At 40.9% G+C, this 19,146-nt stretch overlaps 1 protein-coding gene across 1 annotated transcript in view; it reads left to right on the top strand.

Moving 5' to 3' along the window:
- The first annotated feature begins 1,064 nt into the window (after nt 1–1,064).
- The window catches only part of auh (AU RNA binding protein/enoyl-CoA hydratase), a 40,994-nt gene continuing 22,912 nt past the window's right edge, over nt 1,065–19,146 (top strand). Inside the window, exons 1-6 of the mRNA XM_067433509.1 lie at nt 1,065–1,331; nt 3,096–3,163; nt 12,409–12,496; nt 13,839–13,925; nt 15,376–15,468; nt 16,617–16,673. Coding sequence (XP_067289610.1) covers nt 1,112–1,331; nt 3,096–3,163; nt 12,409–12,496; nt 13,839–13,925; nt 15,376–15,468; nt 16,617–16,673 — 613 coding nt within the window. The 5' untranslated portion in view covers nt 1,065–1,111. The remainder of the gene's footprint in view (nt 1,332–3,095; nt 3,164–12,408; nt 12,497–13,838; nt 13,926–15,375; nt 15,469–16,616; nt 16,674–19,146) is intronic.

Genomic DNA, 19,146 nt, shown 5'->3' on the forward strand with positions numbered 1-19,146 from the left:
TACCATTGAATATTTAGTCTATTTGTGGTTAGTATCATGATTTATAACACAATGACCACCCTTTTATATCCACATAAGTTATAATGTATTCCAGTTCCTATAGATATATATAAGGTTCATAAATATACAAATACATAAACATCCAAAATATGAATGGATCATGATGACTTTATAAATTGGTCATAATATTTATAAGTGGTATTTGACTGCTCATAAGTCTTATCACATAAGTCTTATTTTAAACATCCATAATATGAATGGATCATGATGGCTAATTTGCAGTATTGTAATATCAACACAACTATATTGCATTGTTTAAGTTACCAATGAACTTAAAACTAGCTCACACTGAAATTAACAGTAGCCTCACAGGAAACATTGAAAAATGACCACCTAACTAAGATGTAAAATAATATGAAGATCTTAAACAATGCCAATATAACTAAATAACTTAGGAGGGTTTAACAGAGTTTGCCGTGTAATAAATCATCATGCACTCAAAAGTAACCATTAGTAGGCTATTATAAGGTAGCCTATTAAAACTGTTGTTACGGATATTCATGGGATGATAAAACATTCTGAGGGGTTATAAGGCATTATGCATACACTAAGAATACCCCTAATAGTGCATTATTATGATAATAATGCATAATTATCAATACAGTCGTGTTACCTAATTTTATGATATAGGCTAGCCTAACTTTGATAATAAAAAAATGTTAAATAGATTTCCTATTTGAAAAACAGTTAAGAGAAAGCGCTATTGGGCTCAGACCATTTTCCGTACTCATCAAGAATGTTTGTTTGTGTTTTGTTTGCGGAATTTATCAAATGCTAAAAAGCGACCTGGTAAATGAATATGTAAAAAGGCAATAACAAATTGTACATAGGTCTTTATAAAAGTATTATTTAAATTATATAGGCTATGTATTTTACCCATAGACTGTAAAAAATGTTTACCTAAAAAACTGTGCTGCAGAAGTGCATGACGGTCTGGGCAAATCCAGCTTTTTTTCCTCAGAGAAATCCCGGCGCCCCAGAGACAGCAGTCACGTGACCAAAGAAATACGTCACTCGCAGTTCATAGTTGAAAGTCAAGGAAAGCTGCAGCATGGCGGCTTTAGTGAGGTGCAGAGTGCTTTTTCAGCCTTTCCGATGTCAAACAAGCATTATCAACGGCGTGTGCAGGTGGGACAGTGCTTTGCATACGTTTCTAACCCCGAGGGCTCATTGTGCGCGTCACGCTTTCAACGGAGGTGTCCGACTGAACAGCTCCGACGTTAAGTCTGGAGATGACCTTATCGTTAGATACCTGGACGGTGATGACTCAGGTAGACAACGATACAGTGATTGATCAGAGTTGTGTAGGCTATCTGATTATTGTAGGCTACGTGTTGCTTCTAAGTTAACCCCGGTCACTCAAAGCAACGCAGCCTCTAGGGATGGGTGTATCGATATATCGATACTGATGATGTGAGTATCGAACAGTAGGATACTCAAATAAAAATATCGATACTAATGTGTTTGTAAGAATAACCTATGCTAGCGAATAATTGTGAAGTATGAACTATTTCCCTGCTCATTTGAACCATGATCTGAACCATAGACAGTAAAGATCTAAACACACGCAAAGGCTGCAAGACAGAACCAATCAATCACAGAGAGCGTTCGGTCACTGCTGACACTAAAAACAGTGCCGAGTTTCCCCCAAAAGTATCACAAGAAACCATGATCATAAGAATCAGCCCAGAACAATGCTTATCAGAAGACAAAAAAAGTTTAGTTCACAAAAAACAAATTGAAATTCTAGCTGTGTAATTACTTATTTTAATGTAATGTTAAAAGTTCATATTGAACATGTTTTATTCTGTAACTAATGTTATTATAAATCATACACTGTCACAATAAAAAGGTTGCCTGTTATGGGTGCAATGGCCTGTTATTGACAGTCCTTTAAACCATGTTTTTACTACAGTGACCATAGTTAAACTATTTAATGGTTATTACTACAAGTAAACATATTTTAGCCATGTGTAAACAAAAAATACAATCTAATAAATTGCAATTAAGGCATATTGAATGTTAAAATGTCTTTTAAATATATCTTATTTAAAAAATGTCTTCTCTTAGTAATTTTAATTAATACATGTAATAATGTAAAAGCTCAGTTTAGAGGTATCTTATCTGTATTGCCGATACTGGCCTTGGGTGTCTGGGTACTAAGGGGTATCACACATCCCTAGGCAGACTCTCTCTCTGCACTGCCCCATACTTCAACGGCTTCAGTGCCTGAGTTTAGGAATTAATCTGCTCATTAACCTTACCCCAATACAACATTTTTTCAATTAGATATTATTAACTTTTTATTTATTTTAGAGTTTCTTGTCATTTTAGTGTTTCATTGTCGTTTCAGTTGTCATGTGACTTTTTCATAATGCTGTTCAATTTACTGCATTTTTTTAGTAACACATTACAGTGTCCTTGTTACATGTAATAACAGTAAACCATGCATAATTACAAACAACTAACCCTCAACCGTCCTTCGGATGAGACGGTAAACCGAGGACCTGACTCTCTGTGGTCTTTAAAAATCCTATGACACTTCTCATAGAGAGTAGGGGTGTAACCCCCGGTGTCCTGACCAAATTCCCTCTATTGGCCCTTACCATTCATGCCCTCCTAATAATCCCCATCCACTGAATTGGCTTTATCACCCTCTCTCCTCTCTACCTATCGCTGCTGTGTGGTGAGCGCACTGGCGCCATTGTACTGTGGCTGCCATTGCATCGTGCAAGTGGATGCTGCACACAGGTGGTGGTTGAGGAGAGACCCCTGACATGAGTGTAAAGCGCTTTGGGTGTACATATGAAAACGCTATAGAAATGTCTCATTCATTCATTCATTCATTCATTCATTCATTCATTCATTCATTCATTCATTCATTCATTCAACCTAACCCTATAGTAAGTACATGTTAATTAATATTACTCAGTACTTAAATATATAATTGTACTGTAACAATGACACCTTAAAATAAGTTGTAAGCTATTTTTTAAGAAAAATCTTTTGTTATCTAACTGTTCTTGTGTTTTTAGGGATTGTTGTTTTGGGGATTAATCGCCCTGCATCTAAAAATGCCATCAGCAAAAATCTTGTTATGATGGTGAGTATTTGTAGAATGTTACTTGTCAAAATGTATTAGAATGTAATAACAGTCGGGTTCTCAAAGAAAAAACTCCATTAATTTCCTCCATTAGGAAAATTATTTTTGAAAAATAACTTCTAAATCTTAAAAGACAGACCTACCCTGAGCCACAAGGTTGTTAATCGATAGTATTTGATTTTTTTTGAAGCTGCACCATGTTATTTCAACAATTTTTTTTTTTTTAAAACTAGTTTAACAGTGAAATTCCTGGTGAAAAACGATATTACCCATAACAGCCGATTCACACCGCAAGCGTGAGCGGCGCATGAGCAGCGCATATTTTTTTCAGCGCCCATGTTAATCAATGAGTGCATTCACACCATAGACCGCAAAAATATAGATTCACACCGGGAGCTGGAGCAGCGCGTGAGCAGCAGTGAAGCGGGAGTTTCGGTGGCGAGCCTATTTTTGCTGCGCTGCTGACGCTCAATGAAAGTGAAAGCACACTTTTGGTGGACAAAATAAATATATCATCACACAAAAAGCGCTCAAAATGCACACAAGAAGCATGTGTGTTGTGTTTTAACAATAACTGGAGTATGTCAGAAAAGAAACGAAGAATAAAAAATATCTGTAGAAGATTTACCCATTTAAACTTTTTAAAGCTACACTGTGTGATATTTTCCCCCATCTAGCGGTGAAAAGGTATATGACCATCCAGTGAATAATGTTAATGTTTTATCCAGTGAACAGTTTCTGTTCCTCTCAATTCTGATTTCGTTTTAACTCCTACGGTGGCCGATTTAGTCCAAGATTAACATGGCAATCCCCCTCTTCACATTCGACACTGTGCGATCGAGTGTTAAAACGCGAAAGGCGAAGCTTGAATTTATGGGTATGTCCCTCTTTGGTTAATGTACTTTCAAGATGGAGGGGCAACATGGTGACCAGCATTCGAACCCCTCACCCGTATGTATTTTCAATGGCATATTATAAACTTACGAGAATACTTTTTTAATTGAAAGAAGTAAATATACATTAATGAGCACATATATTGTTGTGTTTTTAGCTTAGAATAAACAACAAAAGTTGCACAGTGTAGCTTTAAACATTTGTGACGATGAAGCACAGGCCCATCAACTGTTCCAAATGTCATTCACATTTACATTCTCACATTATTGCTTTTTTAGAATTCATAAAAATGTTACTGGGCAACTGTCGACTGACAGTATTTCATGTACTCACCAACACAGATTTTTACTTGCATTTGGCACTTAGTGAATGTTAATTTTAGGCCCCACTTAAAACTCTTTAATGAAGACTCATTTAAAAAACCTATGGGAAAAAGTTGTTAAAAAAAATACTTCCGGAACCAGCGCAGCTAAAAAAAGAGGCAGCACTGTTGTACGCTATAGATTAACACTATAGACCTTAGTCAGGTTAGATGCCATATTGCATTTAACACAGATAAATGAGGCTGTGTGTGAGGAATAGATATTCTTTACAATAGCATTCACCGTATAAAGGTCCTATATCATGTAATTTTCAAAAGCTCACAATATTTAAAGCTGTTTTATGGAGTTTTTGTCTACTAAAAGGTTTTTTTCTGAAATAATCGGATTGTTGCCAGACAACAGTGCAATCCATTCAAAGCACTGTATTCTGTCCCTTGTCTTCTGTCAAAGATCAAGAAGTTACCCTGACCAAGGTCTATTGGCTACAAAATAATGTCCCACTTCGCTCATATCATAAATATATATATATAAGTGTATATAAGTGTGTGTGTGTATATATATACAGGGAGTGCAGAATTATTAGGCAAGTTGTATTTTTGAGGATTCATTTTATTATTGAACAACAACCATGTTCTCAATGAACACAAAAAACTCATTAATATCAAAGCTGAATATTTTTGGAAGTTTTTAGTTTTAGCTATTTTAGGGGGATATCTGTGTGTGCAGGTGACTATTACTGTGCGTAATTATTAGGCAACTTAACAAAAAACAAATTTATACCCATTTCAATTATTTATTTTTACCAGTGAAACAAATATAACATCTCAACATTCACAAATATACATTTCTGACATTCAAAAACCAAACAAAAACAAATCAGTGAACAATATAGCCACCTTTCTTTGCAAGGACACTCAAAAGCCTGCCATCCATGGATTCGGTCAGTGTTTTGATCTCTTCACCATCAACATTGCGTGCAGCAGCAACCACAGCCTCCCAGACACTGTTCAGAGAGGTGTACTGTTTTCCCTCCTTGTAAATCGCACATTTGATGATGGACCACAGGTTCTCAATGGGGTTTAGATCAGGTGAACAAGGAGGCCATATCATTAGATTTTCTTCTTTTATACCCTTTCTTGCCAGCCATGCTGATGGAGCATTGTCCTGCATGAAAATCATGTTTTTCTTGAAGGATGCAGACTTCCTTCTGTACCACTGCTTGAAGAAGGTGTCTTCCAGAAACTGGCAGTAGGACTGGGAGTTGAGCTTGACTCCATCCTCAACCCGAAAAGGCCCCATAAGCTCATCTTTGATGATACCAGCCCAAACCAGTACTCCACCTCCACCTTGCTGGCGTCTGAGTTGGACTGGAGCTCTCTGCCCTTTACCAATCCAGCCACGGGCCCATCCATCTGACCCATCAAGACTCTCTCTCATTTCATCAGTCCATAAAACCTTAGAAAAATCAGTCTTGAGATATTTCTTGGCCCAGTCTTGACGTTTCAGCTTGTGTGTCTTCTTCAGTGGTGGTCGACTTTCTGCCTTTCTTACCTTGGCCATGTCTCTGAGTATTGCACACCTTGTGCTTTTGGGCACTCCAGTGATGTTGCAGCTCTGAAATATGGCCAAACTGGTGGCAAGTGGCATCTTGGCAGCTGCACGCTTGACTTTTCTCAGTTCACGGGCAGTTATTTTGCGCCTTGGTTTTTCCACACGCTTCTTGCGACCCTCTTGACTATTTTGAATGAAACGCTTGATTGTTCGATGATCACGTTTCAGAAGCTTGGCTATTTTAAGACTGCTGCATCCCTCTGCAGTATATCTCACTATTTTTGACTTTTCTGAGACTTTTCTGAGCCATTTTGCCAAAGGAAAGGAAGTTGCCTAATAATTATGCACACCTGATATAGGGTGTTGATGTCATTAGACCACACCCTTCTCATTACAGAGATGTACATCACCTAATATGCTTAATTGGTAGTAGGCTTTCCAGCCTATACAGCTTGGAGTAAGACAGCATGCATAACGAGGATGATGTGGTCAAAATACTCATTTCAAATTTTAGCTGTTTGTAAAAGATAGATACCTTTTAGAAATATTATGATGGGGTCCCTCGCAGGAGGATGATCATATTTAGGAGTCTGGGGCATCTTAAAGATTGAAAACCCCTTCTTTGGTGGATAAATAGTGTAGTAATCTTTTTTTGTGGCGCATTGGTGTTGAATATAGAGCTATTCGGATAGAGCTAGTTCCCTTTCGAGAGAGGTTCCTCGTATTACGTATGGGAAAAACTCCTTTTCTCGAGAATGTGAAGCAAAATTTTATTAATAAAGGTATCTATGTAAAGCGCAGTGAGCTGCACGGCCATAGCCCAGCGCGAGGAGCGCTCTGATTGGCCGGGCCGCGGCAACTGCAGGAACCTATGGTGAGGCGGCTGAGAGGAACGAACCAATGGGGGGCGTTCCAGAAGCCCGCCGAAAAAGGTGCTTATATTTGCATACAGGAAGCTATATAAGATCCTAATTCGCCATAGGTGTCAGATTTTATCTCCTTCAGCGATACCTTCGCTGATCTCCGGAAGAAGCACCGCCGTTGAAAAGGCACCAGCGGAACCTGCAGCTGAGGATGACGGACTCCCTCTCCGCCTTCTCTGCCGTTCCAGCTACACCATCCGGCGTTATATATCCTTTAAACTGTGTCTATGTTGAATGTTGTATGTGTTTGTGTGTGTGTTGCCGCTGCAACGCCACTTCTAGAGCTTACAGGCTTGTTCTATTCGAGGACTCTCTCGTTCCGCCGCGTCGTTAAGCGCCGCGGAAAGACGGAGCTCTTCTCACTCTCCCTCTGCTCTCGTCCCATCGCGCTGAATAGCGCCGCGGAAAGAGAGAATGTTAGAGGACATGAGCACACTCAAGCCGAAGCTCTCTTCACTCTGCCGCCACCGCGGCTCTTCTTCCGCCGCTGCCGCAGAGTTGTCCTCTCTCTTCTCTCGTTCCGTCGCGCTACAGCCGCGGACAGAGAATACTAGAGTGAATAGGCGAACTCGAGCCGAAGCTCTCGTCACTATACCGTCGCGCTGAGGAGGCGCCGCGGACAGACGGAGCTTTTCCTCACTCTTCCTCTTCTCTAGTTCAGTCGCGATATCGCCGCGGACAGAGAATACTAGAGTGAATAAACTAACTCGAGCCGAAGCTCTCGCCGTGCTGAAGAAGCGCCGCGGACAGAGTTTTTCCTCACGCTTCCAATTCTCGTTCAGTCGCGCTGTCGCCGCGGACAGAGAATACTAGAGTGAATAAATAAACTCGAGCCGAAGCTCTCGCCGTGCTAGAAGCGCCGCGGACAGAGTTTTTCCTCACGGTTCCAATTCTCTCGTTCTGTCGCTCTATCGCCGCGGACAGAGAATACTAGAGTGAATAAACAAACTCGAGCCGAAGCTCTCGCCGTGCTAGAAGCGCCGCGGACAGAGTTTTTCCTCACGCTTCCAATTCTCTCGTTCTGTCGCTCTATCCCCGCGGACAGAGAATACTAGGGTGAATAAACAAACTCGAGCCAAAGCTCTCGCCGTGCTCATTCTACTGCCGTCGTGCTGAAGCGCTGCGGACAGAGAATACTAGAGTGAATAAACTAACTCGAGCCGAAGCTCTCGCCGTGCTCATTCTACTGCCGTCGTGCTGAAGCGCTGCGGACAGAGAATACTAGAGTAAGTTAGACGAGCGAGCTCGGGCTGTTGAAGGTATGTCAAGAACAATGTCGCTGCAGCGCTCGCTTACTGCCAAGGAAGTTGTAATGGCTGCCTTGTCATGATAGCGCGCGCACCCCTTCCACAGCGCGTTGCTGACTAGAGCGCGACTTACGTCATAGCACGCGCTTACTGTCAGAGCATAAGGGCGTCGGAAAATGGCTGCCAAGCTAAGCCCTTTTTTCACTCTATCACTTCCAGTCCCCTTTATTCAGGCGGCTGGAAAGGTTTTTACACTGTAGACAAAGTGTCCACTACACAGTGTGCACCCCTACATAAGCACTGTTAATTCAGCCTCACAAAATCACAAATAAATCCCGCCGCGGCCGGATTACACCATATAAAGTCAACTAGCCTTATTGCAGTCAACTAGCCTGTGGTCAAACACGCTTGTCTGCATGCGCGCTTTCAGTCTAGACTAGAACATAACGGCATTGTGGAATGGCTCACATACCACCCGCACTTCCTTACATTCTCCCAGTTCCCTTAAGTTAAGTGACTGGAGATGAAATATTGCAGTCAACTAGCCTGTGTTAAACACGCTCGCCTGCACACTAATGCTGTGTGCGTTTACCCCTGTGGATTTGCTCACTGGTTTGCACCGTGGGTATTCTACGTAGGTTGTGCGCCACTACACATTGTTTACACTACACACAAAAGAGCTTTCTATGTAGGAAATGTGCCCACTTTACAGTCTGCACTCCTGCACCCAAGCACTTTTCACAAAGTTCACTCTCGCACACACAATATAAATGTGAGGCGCGCGCCCACTGCAAAGCCTGCACCGCCAAAACTAACACTATCCCCACAGTGTTACAAGCAGTGTTACAGCACAAGCAACCCGGCTAACAGGCCCCTATTACTAAGCGGCCAGCCCCCGAATCTAATTCAACCCCTGGCTTCACGAGCCCAGGCCTGGCAGGCCATTCCTGGTATATAATATTGGGTGTTGAACATATAAAACGAGGTTCTCGCTACAGTTTTGCTCGCAGACCCCGCGATTCAAGCCGTGGTCGAGCCCTCAGTAAGAAGCAGTGTCAGTCACGTGCTTCTCGCTGAGGCATTGAAACTGTTAAAGGAGAGAGCGGTGGAAACAGTACACCCGACGCTAGCGAGTCAGGTTTTTACTGTCGCTAATTCCTCATGCCGAAAATGGATGGCGGTCTCAGGCCCATTTTCCAGGCATCTGAACAAAGCACTTATGACACGCTCGTTTCAAGGTGCTGACGGTGAAACAAATCCTCGCGCACATTCGCCCCGGGGATTGGGTTTTCTCAATAGATCTGAAAAACGCATACTTCACGTTACGATAACCCCCCACCCCCACTACAGGCCATTCTTGAGATTCGCCTTCGAGGGGCAGGCTTATCAGTACAGTCATTGTCATAGACTCAAGACTCAACGAGCGTCTTACGGCATAAGAACCACCACGTCTTGATAACGTACATAAAATCGCTAGGGCAGCCGAGATCAGACTCTCTTCACTGCATGGCTAAGCATCTCCTTTTATGGGCAGAGCACAATCTGAGCTCCCTAAGGGCGGCTTACGTGCCAGGTATTCTGAATCAGGGTCCGGACATGTTATCCAGAGGACCCATGTCCCCAGAGGGATGGTCCCTTTACCCGCAAACGATTCAGCTCACAAGAACCGCACATGGTTCTCCAAACTGTTTCAGCTGTCAGACACAGCCCCATGGCCTATTCAGCCAACGAAAGGGAAGATCTGGCATCCCAATCCCGAGCTGTGGGCCCTCCACGTATGGCCCATCAACGGTATCCGGGAACCTCTCTGACAAGTTATGAACACTATTTCGGAAGCTAGAGCCCCTGCTATCTGGCAGCTCTGCTTTGAAGTGGTCAGTGGTTTTCTAACCAGTGTGCTACGCGAAACATCGACGCACACTCATGCGAACTGGCGGAACTGCTCGCTTTCTCCAAGAGCTAATGGACGCGGGTTGTCCCCCCTCCATACTCGGGGTGTGTGTCTCCGCCATAGCAGCTAGCCACGCTCCGATCGCGGCACATTCACTAGGGAAAAGTGATCTTATTGTGTGTTTTCTTAAAGGGGCCAGGAGATTCAGCCCGCCTTGCCCCTACCTCGGTCCCTATTTGGGACCTCGCCATGGTTTTGGAGGCCGTGAAGGGTTCCCCCTCCTAACCACTTCAGACCACGAGCTTGAAGCACATATCACTCAAAACTGTTTTTCTGCTGGCTGTGGCCTCGGTTAAGCGAGTGGGTGGCTTACCTGCACTCTCCGTGAGCCCTTCCTGTCTTGAGTTTGGGTCCAGCAACTTCAAGGTTGTGCTCAAACCGAGGCATGGTTTTATGCTGAAAGTGCTATCAACCCCTTCAGTATGCAGGTCTTTTCACTGTTTAACCCGCGTCTCAGAGAGAATAAGACGCAAACCTATTCTGCCCAGTCAGAGCATTGAGATTGTATCTAGAGCGCTCCACCCCCTTCAGGCAGTCGGATCAGCTCTTCATTGCTTCGGTGGCCGCACTAAAGTTTGTGCTGTCATGAAACAGACTCTCACACTGGATAGTGGATGCAGTCCCACTAGCATATAGGTCTAGGACCTAACCTGTCCTACAGGCATTCAAGCCCACTCCTCTAGAGGCATGGCCTCATCTTGGGCTTGGTCGTGTGGCATTTCTTTGGAAGATATCTGTGCGGCGGCAGGCTGGGCCTCTCCGTCCACTTTTATCAGATTCTACAAGTTGGAGGTTCCAGCTCTACAAGCAGAGCTTCTCTCCATCTAGGCTCTTTCTAGACCCTGACAAACAGATTGCCTTATGTTTTGGCCTGTACACATTAGCCCTCAAGCACTTATTCATTCATCATAAGATCCGACTATGTCCGATCAGCTGTTCAAACGAACCGACTCTTCCGGTTCTTCATTCCCCTTATAAGCCGCCTCTGTCGGTCTATCGGGGGTTTATTAACATGTGCTTTGGGTATACTGGGTCAGTCAGCACACACGGCGCTTTACATTGTGTTCCCATACGTAATACGAGGAACCTCTCTCGAAAGGGAACGTACTCGGTTACTTTCGTAACCTCGGTTCCCTGAGAGAGAGGAACGAATATTACGTTCCGTGCCGTGTTTATGCTTCTCAGGTATCGCTTCAGTCGATCTTAAAACCTGACACCTATGGCGAATTAGGATCTTATATAGCCTCCTGTATGCAAATATAAGCACCTTTTTCGGCGGGCTTCTGGAACGCCCCCCATTGGTTCGTTCCTCTCAGCCGCCTCACCATAGGTTCCTGCAGTTGCCGCAGCCCGGCCAATCAGAGCGCTCCTCGCGCTGGGCTATGGCCGTGCAGCTCACTGCGCTTTACATAGATACCTTTATTAATAAAATTTTGCTTCACATTCTCGAGAAAAGGAGTTTTTCCCATACGTAATACTCGTTCCTCTCTCTCAGGGAACCGAGGTTACGAAAGTAACCGAGTACGTTTTCTAAACAACATTTAAATCACAACTCTTATCACTTGACATCTGTGATTTTTATGTACTGATTCGGACTGGACGAACATCTCCATGTTTATTACAGATGAGAGAGTGTGTGTTTTCTAGAAGTACGTTACAGGAGCTCATCTGCTGTGCATGTGTGCGTGCGTCACGAATGACGTACATGTCTTCTAATTTATCATTCACTGATATCATTTTGATTTATTATAAAAACACAGAAGTTTATAGCAATGGCTGTTTATAATAAACTTGTACAAGTGAGCAGAGAAATCTAGACCAGTATCTTACCGATATTAAAATGCCTGTCTTCGCAGTTTCTGCTATTTAGCTCTATTTATTATTTTTATAATGTTATGTTTTTATTGAATGTCATTCATATTGAAACTAAATGAAAACATGCCGTAGACCAGTGTGCAAATTATGGCTCGGGTAGGTCAAAAACATTTAAAGAGATTGTTTTAGGATAATATAACCTCAACAATCACAGGCATTCACTCTCGGATGGGTTTCCATTGAGTTTGCTGAAAAAACAGTTGGTCATTTGCTCTGGAGTTTTTACTGAAGTTGTGTGATAAAAACACATACTTGGCAGATTCAGATGGGATTAAAATTGCGAAATACATCTGAAACAAACATTTCTCGAATGTCCCCCTGAAAAATTGTAGCAATTTCTTGAATACTGAAGGGCCTCGATAGATTCCATGCAACAGTGCCCAAAATGAGCAAAGATGAACTGGATTGAATAACAAATAAGAGCTTTGACCTACATTGTGTCCCCCTTTTTGTGATATCTTTACGATTTAATTTTTGCCAGATGTCCGAAGCTGTAGAGTCATTGAAGATGAACAACAAAGTGCGTACTGTAATTTTATGCAGTATGGTGCCTGGAATATTCTGCGCAGGTATGTAGCCATTAAAGTCTTTAATTAGTTGTATACAACTTTTCAGGATTTGATTTTGGTATGTTATTTATTACACACAGTCATAAAATAGGCAGATTGGTGGCGAAAATAAACAGTTAATCGTACACAATTAAGATGTGGTCATATGGATGGGAATGTGGGATAGCAAAGACATAAGTATATGCAAATGTAATTTCATTTAAAAAAAGACACACAAAAAAGAGCAAACAAATGTAGACTCAGACCTAAAATGGTTTACACGATCAAAAGAAATGTATCAGCAGTTATGGAACATGTTTATTTATTTTAAAAAAGTAAATTGGGTATTGTAAATAAATTCATATTACCTTTTTTTTGGTCTATAAGTTTTCAAGTACATTTCCAATGAATTGATAGCCTGACGTGGTCATACTCAATTCTAGTCAGAATATGAGTCTGATACTGCTCCACTTGGCTGTAATTATGGGGCGTGTTTCAACCTAACCAGGAAAGACATCAATTGGATAGACCTACAACCAATCAGAGCAACGAAGCGACGCATTGTCAAATGTCAACAGAGCTCAACTGCACTGTGTTGCCAAGTCCGTGTTTTTTCCCGCGGGTTGTTTTGTATGTCCGCGGGTTGAAGCGACTATTATGTGATATATTGACCCATGAGTGCTAATTTTAGCAGGCATCCTTGCTAAAATAACACATATTACCCCCCAAACACCATTTTTTCCCGGAGAACCCCCCGAGAAGCTATTGTTTAGGGCTAGTAGTTGGCGGGTTTTGTTGTAAAAACTTGGCAACCCTGTCTGCATGCGCGCTGCAATACACGATCTTTGCCGGTGTTGTAAAAAAATAAAATTATTTAATGATACACAGAGTACTTACCCAACATGATCATCATTTCTGCGAGAAATAGTGAAGGTGAATGCATATACAAACTAGCTCTCCGTTTAGGATTCGAGAAAATATAATCCAAGCCCCATTAATGACGTGCATGATTACATTTCTGTTTATCATCTGTCCGTCATCGTCTAAAGCCCGCCCTGATGATTTCATTGGTCCGAACAGTTTCTGTTTGGAGATAATTACTCCTCTATGGACCGAACTGGCCGACCTAAAAAATTTGTGTTCGGGGCTAAGTTCGGCTGGCATCCAGGCTAATTAATTTAATCAACTTCCCTTTTAATTTGACAAGACAAAAGTGCATGTTACTACACACAAAAATGCCTGTGTGGTTACAGTTCCATTAGTTTTTGCACTAGAAAATAAATGGATTAGGTTGGAATTTAAATGGATAAATGGATTAATTGGAATTTAGAATAACACAAATTTGCATTGTTTGTCTGAACAGGTGCAGACTTAAAAGAACGAGCAAAGATGCATCAGAGTGAAGTAGGACCTTTTGTTACTAAAGCAAGGACACTTATAACAGAACTTGGTAAGTTAAAATGTTGAAAACAGCTTGCTTTTTAATCTTTGCTTTTTATTAGGGCTGCACGTTTTTAAGTTTTTCATTAACCGTTAACCGAGGCCCTTAGCGGTTAATACTCGGTTAACCATAGTGTGCGTCAGGGTTATTTTTAGCTTATTAATTTGACGACCACCATCTCCGTAGTGAACGCGCCTATAGAGAGAAATGCACATCATGGATTACATAATCAGAGAGTAGCCTATTTCTTTTCGTTTTAAATTGTTAAAAGACATTTCAAGTTTCTTAAGATCTATTTCATGTCTGCGAGGCGTACGTTGAGTTTCGTTAAATTAGGATGAGATGCGCTCCAGTTCACGAGCAATGCAAGTGGCCGCGAGGTGAGGGCGCCTGCATGATTAGGGCATTAGTAAAATATGCAGCCGAGAATGATTCACACAGACAGCGTTTGACTCGCGCGGCTGCTGAGCCTCTCCCGGCAGAGAGTTCAAGCATCTGTGGACTCGTCCCTTCAGCTCTGGCCATCTTGCTTTCAGTCCGCGATTAGCTTTTTTGTTTTCTTCATTACAGTTAAAGTAACGTCTGCTTTTCTCTAGTCATTCACAAGTTTCTCACTTAAAACTTTCTTTCTTCTGCTCCGTTATGCACAGCGCGCGCGGCTCGCACTCTGCTTCTGCCCTAATGCGACTTATAGTCCAGTGCGATGTTTGTTATTTTCCTCTTCATGACGCATATTTTGACTGATGCGACTTATACTCCGGAGCAACTTATAGCCTGAAAAATGCGGTAAGCACTGCATTGCAATACTTGCATTTTGCCCCGTCACTCTCATTTTTAAAGTGCTCCCACGCTTTCTTTGCCCGCTTAGAAAGCTGGTCATGACTTCTTCTTCTGGATATTACAAATGTCTGGCAGCGCTCTTGCGGTCTCTAGGGGTGCAAACATATATTACAACTAAATTCAAAGCACGTCATTGACGCCACTTAACCGAGTAAAATGTTTCACTCGGTTACGCAATTTTTAACGGTTAATCGGTCAATCGGTTAACCATGGACACCCCTACTTTTTATCATTCAAATGGAATCCAGAAAATTTAAAACAGAACTTTTTTCTGCATTAAAAAATGTTTTTCCAGAAAATTAATAAATAAAACGTATTTCATAGGGCCATACACGTGTAAGGTTTGTTAAACTTTTAATGAATTGTTGTTAAATTGTATGTTTCATGATTTCAATTAATTAGAAATGATTTTTGATTACTACAATTTAATTTAACCATTATAACAGGGGAGGGGGGGGGAGAATGAGCCAATCAGCAGTAAGGGGCGTGTTCACTTATGATTGTGGCAGAAGAGAGTGAGCCAATCAGTAGTAAGGGGTGTGTCCCCTCATAATTTGGGGGTGGGTGGAGAGAGCCGATCAGCAGTAAGTGGATGAAAATTGTGATTTATTTTTTGAAGGTACTCTTCCCATGCCAACGATTGCAGCTCTAGATGGGGCGGCTCTTGGAGGGGGCCTTGAAATGGCTCTTGCCTGTGACATCAGAGTGGCAGGTACAATATCTCTTTTATCTATGCCTTTCTTAAAGGAATAGTTAAAAAAATGACACAAAAATAAAAATGATCCCATAATTTTCTTACCCTCAAGCCATCCTAGGTGTATATGACTTTCCTCTTTTAGCCAAACAGAATCACAGTTATATTAAATTACATCCTGGCTCTTCCAAGCGTTATAATGTGAGTGAATAGAGTTTTTGAAGCTCCAAATAGTGCATCCATACATCCATTCTAAAAGTAATCATACAGCTCCAGTGGGTTAATAAAGTCCTCGTGAAGCGAAGCCATGCTTTTTTGTAAAAAAAATATCCATATCCAAACCTTTATAAACTGTAATCACTGGCTTCAGGCAACAGATGCCCGCACAAACACGATAAATTGACTGTTTAATGCCATTACAAAACTAGGAAGAGCCAGGATATTTTTTAATATAACTGTGTTTGGCTGAAAGAATCAAGTCATATACACCTAGATGACTTGAGTGTGAGTTCATTATGGGATAATTTTTGGGTGAACTAAACCTTAAATTGAACGATTTCTTCATTACGCTGTCAGTAGCAGATGTCTTCTTTCATGTTATCTTCACACACCCGGATTTAGCTGAAAATGATGCAATAACAGTTCTCCTGCAATGCTCAGAATTCACACCATATGTTTTCACCTTCTTTTCATTTGTGGCTATTTTAGTACTGTAATTGGTGTAATGTGACTCAAAGTTGCCATGCTGTAAAAAAAATAGAGAAATTATAGAATGCTTTTTAAGTGTTTTTTGTTGTTGAGCATAAGTGCTTTCACTATTTCTCAGTACATTATGTGTGTTCCCATGGTAATGCTGTTGCTAGCTCCATGCTCTCCAGTGGGATCAGTATTATCAATAAAATGGATTTAAATTATCCAGTAAAAAACAAACTAAACGGTTGTTAATTACAAGGTTTTAATTAGAATCCAGTACGGTGAGTATTTGTCTTATTTAATGAGATATTGTATGTAATACATAAACCTTATTTTAATTTTATTTGCTTGGTTTTAAATGTGTCCTTTCTTAAGGCATTTACATTTGTAAGTGTCTTTTGAGATGCCACACGAAGACGTTTATCTTATTTGAAAAAAACAACTGATTCTCCACACGTTGACCTGTTTTACAGCCACCTCTGCTAAGATGGGACTAGTTGAAACTAAATTAGCCATCATTCCAGGCGCAGGTAAGTGCCTTTGTATTTTTATTTATAATGTTTTCATAATTACTCCTGACTTCTGAAATTGAACAAATGAGTGATAAGTTGTTTTCTTAAATGTTAGTCATTGGATTAAGAAAACACAATTTATGTCAAAAAACACTTTAATTTTCTCATAAAATGTATTTCAGCATCCCCTCACAGTGTCTGAAAATGTTCAATAAACAATTCAGTCTCTCTAAACCAGTAATTCTTAAAGTGTGGTCCGCCATCGACCCCTAGTGGTCCGCGAAAAGATGACCTAAACTAGGCAAGTGTTTATAAAATCGTCACTTTTTTAAGTAAATTTTTAATGTAGGCTACTTGCGAAACAGTTCTTGCCATTCTGTTTTAATAACGTAAAAATGTAAAAACACCTTTGTTTCCTTGTATGTGATTGGTTGAAGCCGTTTTTGACGCCGCTAGAGTAAAAAAAAATCGAAACTGAAACGAAAAAAATAAATGCTGTTTTTTCGCCGCAGCACATTCGCGTTCGGTGTGGAAGCACTCATTACACAAACAGCTGACCAAAAAATAAAACAATCGTGCGAATTATTCGCACGTCAAAATCAAGTCCAGTGTGAAAGGGCCTTAAGGGGAACATTCTTTTCAGCATTTTATTGTTACCATAGTTACAACCATTGACTTCCTATACCCAGCACCTCAGTTTTAATCTAATAGCTCTTTGGAATGGCATTAAGTGGGACCTAGGCTGTTACAGTATAATTAATTGCAGTTTTTTTTTCTTCCACATGTGCAGTTTGTTGTTCATATTAAGCTGCAACTCATTTCACATTTACTTTTTCAAATTAAATAAAAATGTATGTAATAATTTCTGATCATATCATTGCATTTGTGTTTGAATAATTCGTTTTTGACTTGAAACAGTTGCATATTAAACTTAAATTTAGCTTATCCTTCCTATTTTGTTGGTTTTTGGGGGCGTGTTAGAGTGGGATTCTGTAGGTGGTCCTCAGAAAAAAATTGGAAGATATAGTGGTCCTTGGGCTGAAAAAGTTTGAGAAACACTGCTCTAAACCCTTCTTTTCTGAGAGCTTCCTCTGCACTGATTGGTCAGCCAGATGGTCCAGTCTGTTTTTATTGGTCTACTCTGCTCTAATTGGTCAGATGGTCCAGTCTGTTTTTATTGGTCTACTCTGCTCTAATTGGTCAGATGGTTCAGTCTGTTGTGATTGGTCTACTTTGCTCTGATTGGTCAGCCAACCCAGTCTGTTGTTATTGGTGTACTCTGCTCTGATTGGTCAGATGGTTCAGTCTGTTGTCATCGTTCTACTCAACTCTGATTTGTCAGATGGCTCAGTTCATCTTTATTTCTTTATTCCCCCCCACACACACATACACATACACACACAAAAAACTGTAAAACACAAATATATTAAGCAAAATACAGAACTCTGACAGCAGGGTTGACATTTTATCATCACTTTATTAACAAGTCAATTCCAACACAGAATATTTGGAGAAAATACCTTATTTTAAATAAGAAAAATCACAGAATATATTCAAGAAGTCTTTTACATAACAGGATGTCTTAATGTTGTGAAGAAAACCTCCAAAAGTGAAACTGCATAGGTTAAAAACCTATACGAAAAAGCTAACCTGAAACGCATCTGACAAGTGACAGAACAGAAGTTACTTAATTATATAATGAGCACAAAGCATATGAATAATACATTTATTAAGACTATTCTGCAACAAACAGATTTGTTATGGAAGAACTGTTTGTTGGGTGAGAACCAGTGGCAGTGTTTTTTTAGCTTCATCTCTGTACATGTGGTTGAGTTGGAAAGTAGCTTTTGTTGGAGTATAATCTCAGTCCAGACAGCCAGTATGGTTATCACTCAAGGCTTGACTTGCAGCCAGAGGTTTTCTCTTTTCAGGGTGGAAATAGGTCACCAGAGCCTTGGCATCCACCCAACCAGTCAGAGGTTTATTCAGCAGGCAGAGTCCCAGGAAAAAGAGTGGCTAAGACGTCAGCACAAGGCTTTTTTGTGCTTTGGTTTGGTGTCGTGCTGTTTTGTACGCATGATCCTATTTCCTCATTGACCTGGCACATCTGAAGAGGTGAACCTCTCATTTTTGAATTTGTGTGGATATCAATTTCTATACTAAAGCCAAATAAGGAATGGTGCACCCAAAATAAGCAAACACCATTATCTACATAAAATGGAACACAGAAGGCAAAGTTGTCCATAACCAAAAAATAAATCAACATACAAGTTATCTGCAGTGGAGGAGATGATTTTCAGTTAATAACTACCTACAATTCAATGCCATTTTTTTTTTGGGCTCTACTAGAATAGGTTTTGCTTGAATTGTCAAAAAAACACATTATTATTTTTTTCTTAGTTGTGCATTTTTTTTTGACATTGTTGCAGCTCCTCTCTTCCCTGTCTGTTCCCAGTAACCCTCTGTGTAACCTTCCTGTCTCTATGAAGCC

The sequence above is a fragment of the Pseudorasbora parva genome, chromosome 23 (genome assembly GCF_024679245.1).
Source record: "Pseudorasbora parva isolate DD20220531a chromosome 23, ASM2467924v1, whole genome shotgun sequence".
In the NCBI taxonomy this organism is placed as follows: domain Eukaryota; kingdom Metazoa; phylum Chordata; class Actinopteri; order Cypriniformes; family Gobionidae; genus Pseudorasbora; species Pseudorasbora parva.